This window comes from Monoraphidium neglectum (genome assembly GCF_000611645.1).
Source record: "Monoraphidium neglectum strain SAG 48.87 unplaced genomic scaffold scaffold01341, whole genome shotgun sequence".
Taxonomy (NCBI): Eukaryota; Viridiplantae; Chlorophyta; class Chlorophyceae; order Sphaeropleales; family Selenastraceae; genus Monoraphidium; species Monoraphidium neglectum.
Window position 1 is genome coordinate 1 of NW_014012287.1, and position 5,288 is coordinate 5,288.

At 65.6% G+C, this 5,288-nt stretch overlaps 1 protein-coding gene across 1 annotated transcript; it reads right to left on the bottom strand.

The window, feature by feature from the left end:
• Positions 1–1,521: 1,521 nt before the first annotated feature.
• MNEG_7535 (hypothetical protein) lies at positions 1,522–4,251 on the bottom strand (the record flags this gene model as incomplete). Its single annotated transcript, XM_014043990.1, has 4 exons — positions 1,522–2,274; positions 2,451–2,521; positions 2,733–3,833; positions 4,122–4,251. The coding sequence occupies 4 exons, from the start codon at positions 4,249–4,251 to the stop codon at positions 1,522–1,524; spliced, it is 2,055 nt and encodes a 684-aa protein (XP_013899444.1).
• Between the last annotated feature and the right edge of the window lie 1,037 nt (positions 4,252–5,288).

Below are 5,288 nucleotides of genomic sequence, written 5' to 3' on the forward strand. Positions count from 1 at the left end.
GTGTGTGTGTGTGTGTTTGTGTGTTGTGTGTTTGTGTGTGTGTGTGTGTGCGTGCGTGCGTGCGTGCGTGCGTGCGTGCGTGCGTGCGTGCGCGTGCACGTGCGCGTGCGTGTGCGTGTGCGTGCGTGCATGTGTGTGTGTGTGTGTGTGTGTGTGTGTATGTGTGTGTGTGCGCGCGTGTATTCGGGGGGGGGGGTGCATACGTGCCTTGGTGTGCATGACAATATGGTTCTGGCACAGAGGGTGGGGCCTGCGCCGCGGTGTCGCTTCCACCCGGCACAACCAGGGCGGCTGCCCCGCACCAACAGGGCGGCTGGGTGCGGCCTGCCGGGCCCACTCCCTACCCCTGCACCCGCCCCTCCCTGCCCCCGCCAGGCGGACTGCCTGCCGTGGGACGACTGGGTCTTTGGCAGCAAGGCGGCGCAGGCCGCTGAGCTGGCGTCCTGGCTGTGGTGGCTCAGCACCGCGCCGGACGGGGGCGGCATTGTCACTGAGAACCAGCGCGCCTGGGGGGGCCACTGACGGCAGCCCTAGGGGGCTGGGCAGGGTGGAACACCCTCTTGCCCTGGGGGTGGGGGAGCCTCGGCGTCATGTCACCCAGGGGCTCATCCAGGAATGATACCCTCAGGGCATGATGTTTGGAGGGGTGGTGAAGGTGAGATAAGGGCGGCCGGAACGGGGTTTTTCCCCTCGGCGCCGCGGCTGGCGGCGTCAACCCACGTGTCTCGTCCGCGCGGCGTGGCGGCGGGCCTGGCGGCAGCTGCCGTGCGCTGGCCGTCCGCTGTCTTTGCCGAGGCGGGGCTGGTGCGCCGGCTGGAGCGTGCAAACGGGGCAGCCAGCCCGGCACGGCAGGGGTCATCTTGGGACACTCTTTTCCCGCAGCGTGCTCTCCTTGTAGATTACATTTGTCACCATGGCGGGCGCATATGATCAAGTGCAATTCACCGCCTCCCGCGGGCGTGCTGGAGCCCCTGCTGTAGTCTGCAGCGGTGCTGCAGCGGCCCATGCCCCTGCACGTTTTGTCCAAGCACGCCAATACGTGTGCCGCGTCCGATGTCAAAGCATGGCAAACCACTGGGCAGCTTGGCCCTTGTCGTCGACCCCTTGGCCCAAGGGTGGCACGCACATGCATGCCCAGCCACAACAGCCTTGCCTCCTAAGGGCCCACAGCCAGGCAGTGTACTGAATTGGTAACCTCAGAACATGAAGCCACATTTGGTGAGCACTCTGATCAAGTCCATCGGGCGGCGGTCCGCAGCGCACGGCCGCCATGTGCGGGTCGAACCTCCAAAATGCTGATGGTGCTTTGGTAGTTACAGATATGTAGAGCCAAAGGGCAATACAAACAAAGTGTCTTGTCAATGACAGCCATACACACCAGAAAGAGAGGGGGTGGCTGCCATCACATCTGCGTTGACTCATGCACCCTGCATAGTTTGCGCCTGCCCGCATGCGGGAAGCAAGCCCTTGTCTGACGTGCCCCCGCGCTGCTGACTGCCACCAGCCAGGAGGGCAGACGGCCTAGTACTCGCACCAGTCGCCACCCCCAACTGAGTCAAATTCCCAGCCGCCGTCGTAATCGAAATCCCCACAGTAGTCATATGCCAGATCGCAACCGCCGTCGTCATAACCGCCCTCGTACTCGACAGCGCCGTCATCGGCCCAGTCCTGCTGCCAACCCTCGTCCCCGAACACCGCCTCCTCGGACCCCTCCTGCTCATACGCGCCGCTCGCCTGGAGCGCCTCTGCCGCCGCCGGGCGCCAGTCACCATTGTCAAAGGCTCCACCTGCCAGCGCCTGCACCGGTGCGGGCGCCTCCGCCGCCGCCGCCACCGCCGCCGCCGCGACCACCGCCGCCTCTGCCGCCGCGCATGCTGCTGCCGTGGGACCCGCGGCCTTGGGCCATGATGGTGAGGGCGGCGACACGGGTGCAGCCGCTGGCGCCGGCGCCGGCGCCGGCACCGGCTGAGCCCCAGCGTGCGGGTCGCGCCCCGGCAGCAGCACACCGCCAACGGCCTCGTCCAGCAGCACCGCCATGCAGCGCTGACACAGCTTGCCGCAGGGGTGCTCGCCGCAGCCCCAGTGGGACAGCCCCTCCAGCGCACCGAGCGGGGAGCCGGCGACCCTCACGCGCTCAGCGGCCGCCGTGAAGTAGAACTCCCGGTTGGCGGCGGCGCCAAACATTGCTGGGCGCCCAAAGGCACGCCGGGGGCCTGAGTGTGCGCCAGGGACCTCACCGCAGAAGGCACATGTTGCCCTGTGGAGTGCGCGCACCTGAGATCGCAGCGAGTGCAGTGTGGGAATGTGTTTGTTGCTTCCTTGTGGTGGTTGAATGCAAGCAATTTGAACCAGACAGGTCAGCCGTGACGTGTTGCAGATCTCAACTGGGGGGGGGGGCGCATGCACGCTCTATGGGGCTCCTGGGCGAGCCCCCCCCCCTTCCCCCCGACCCTGAACAGCGCATCCACCTCGCTCATGTGCATCATGGCTGACGCGTCGCCGTAGAAGAAGAACGCCTGGTCTGGGGGTGTGGAGGGCGTTTGGGAAAGTTCTATCAGTTGAAGGTGGCGGGGGTCGTGAACGTTCACAAGGATAGGGTAGGTTGCTGGTTTTGCTTGGGTGTGGCGCCTGCAGGAATATGCACGCTGCAGGATAGGAAGCATGCAGCATGCTTCCTGTGGACCCGCACGCAGCCGCGCACGAGCTAGTGCCCTGCTCGTCATCAAACTCACTGGTGACGACCTGGCGGTGGTTGAACTCCTGCAGCGCCTCCGCCACGCGCTCCACACACACGCGCTCGTGAGGCACTGCCGCGCAGCGCGCAGCGCGCGCCTTGCTGCGCATCACGGCGTTGTTGACGGCCTCATACGTTAAGCCACCTGCCCCGACGGGGTCGGTTCCCTGGTAGATGTCGGCCGCGTCGAAGGCCGCCCACCCGGACTCGCCCTCAACGCGGTCGGCCCCCATCCACGCCCAGCGCGCGCCCTCCTGCGGCGCCGCGACAACGCCCCACGCCGCCTCCAGGGTTGCCAGGTGGTGGTGCACCAGGGGGCCACTGGACAGGACCGCCTGGTAGTCCACGCGCGCCCCCACCCAGTCGGGGCGGACTTGGGCGCTGCTGTCGCCGCCGTGATGATGGTCGTGCCGGGCCTGCTGAGCCCCCTGCTGGGCGGCGGACGGCTGCGCTGCCGCACACTGAGTAGTGGTCTGTTGAGCGGCCTCTTGCCCCCACTGGGTGTGCTGGTTGGCCGCGCGTTGAACGGCAGCCTGGTGAGCGGCCGCCTGCTGGACCGCGTGCGCCTGCTGTGCCTGCTGTGCCTGCTGCGCAACAGCCTGCTGCTGGGCCGCGTGCTGGGCCTGCTGCATCCACTGCGCCTCCTGCACGCGCTGCTGCTGCTGCTGCTGCTGCTGCTGCTGCTGCTGCTGCTGCTGGGCGAGCCGCGCCTCCTGCTCCTGCGCCGCCTGCCGAGCGGCGCTCTGCTCTTGCCAAAGACGCTGTGCGCCCGCCATCGCCACCATCCGCTGCCGGCTGCCTGCAGGGGCGGCCAGCAGGTAGGTCTGGAGGTACTGGAACGTGGCCGCTGCGCGCCTGTTGGCGTCCGCCACAGCCGGGCTGGGCCCGGGCTCGGCACGAGCCAGGGCGCCCGGCACCGGCGCCTCGGGGCCGTGTGCCGGGTGGGTGCAGTGCCAGGCCCTGTGGGTGGCCGATTGGTGGTGGTGCCACTGGGCCGGCTGCGAGTTCATGGTGACGGCGGGCAGGCCCAGGAGCTGCTCGCTGGAGAAGGCGGGGTGGGTGACGGCGGCGTGGTAGGCGGTGGCGTGGGGGCCGGCACCTGTGTAGTGGCATGGAGCCAAGCGGGTGCGTGTGCAGTGGGGGAGGGGGGTATGGGCCAAGGGGTGAGGGTGCCACCGTGGCAGGGTATACGTCAGTTTCGCATGTGGCTGTCGAATGGGCCACTGCGCACTTGCACAGCATGTGTAGATGCAGCTTTGCAAACAAGCACTCGAGGCCCGTCACGAAGTGATTGCTCAAGTGACCAGCAACCAATGCTGTTCAGCTAATCACGGCAGCTAGCAGCCGAAAATGCTGTTCTGTACCCGCGACCTCCCACAAGCCGCACCTGTGCTGAGGGGCTCCTCTTTGACCAAGATGGGGGCCATGCTGCCAGTGCGCTGGCGCCGGTCTGCAGATGCGTCAGCCCAGCCGGGCGTGTTGCAGCTGAGCTGTGCGTCACTGGCTGTGCGCTTCATCCTTGAAGCGTGATGATGTTGACAGGGTCACGTTTGAATAGTGACGAGGGACCCTAGGGGCGCGTTGGCCACCGCAGTGTCGATGAGTCGAGTCCTGAAATGTTGGAACGAAGAAGCCGTCGTGACTGACAATTGAAAAGCAGGAACATTATTTACGCTTCGTGGTTGTGGAATGCGACAGGTCAGCTCGGCCACTCCGTCGAGACCCAACATTTTTGCATCCGCAAATGAGCAAAACCGGGTACGTACGTCTGCAAAGTTTCGCAACCGGCCGTTACAGACCCCCGCTCGCTCTACAACGTGTAGATGTGAGTTTTGACGCATACGTTGCGCGAAGGCGTGGGAGCTCGTGGTGTTGCAGCCGACATTGCGCAAGGTGCCGATGCCGCGCGTGCACGCGCCACGGTTCACTTGGCATCTCTTTACAATTTAGCATACTTACCCTCTGAGGTTACTGTGTGAGCTTACTCCATCCCAAACCACCTGGAGCTTGGGGACGTAGTCAGGCTGCCATTTTGTGTGCCTTGCTGCCCACCCGCATTTCCTGACATGGTGCCGACTGGACGCGCTGCACGCAGGGACGGCTTCGTGCGCCCAACCCCTCTGTTGCGGCATCGGGCCTGATTGACCTGGTTGCCTGGGTTGCCCAGCCCGCGACGCGGCTGTCACAACGCCCCGAAGCCACTTGAGGACGAGGGCGCAGCTGGCAGCTCGTGCCCTGCAATATGTGTGAGCACATACCGATACGCCCTGCTTTGCGAAAAAAAAGACAGCGTTGGGCAGCTGCCTGCTTCAGCCGCCCGCGATAAGTTTGCTACCATGCACTGTTTGTCCTCTGCCCAGGCGCGCAGCAAGACAGGGCGTTGCGCGGTTGATTACAAAGTGCGGGACGCCATGCCCAGCGTTCAGCCGCTCTTGGCCGCCTTGGCCGCCTTGTCGCCCTTGGTGACAAAGATCTCCTTGAGGCGCGCGCTCTTGCCCGTGAGCTCGCGCAGGTAGTAGAGCTTGGCCCTGGGGGAAGGGGGGGGACGTGACAG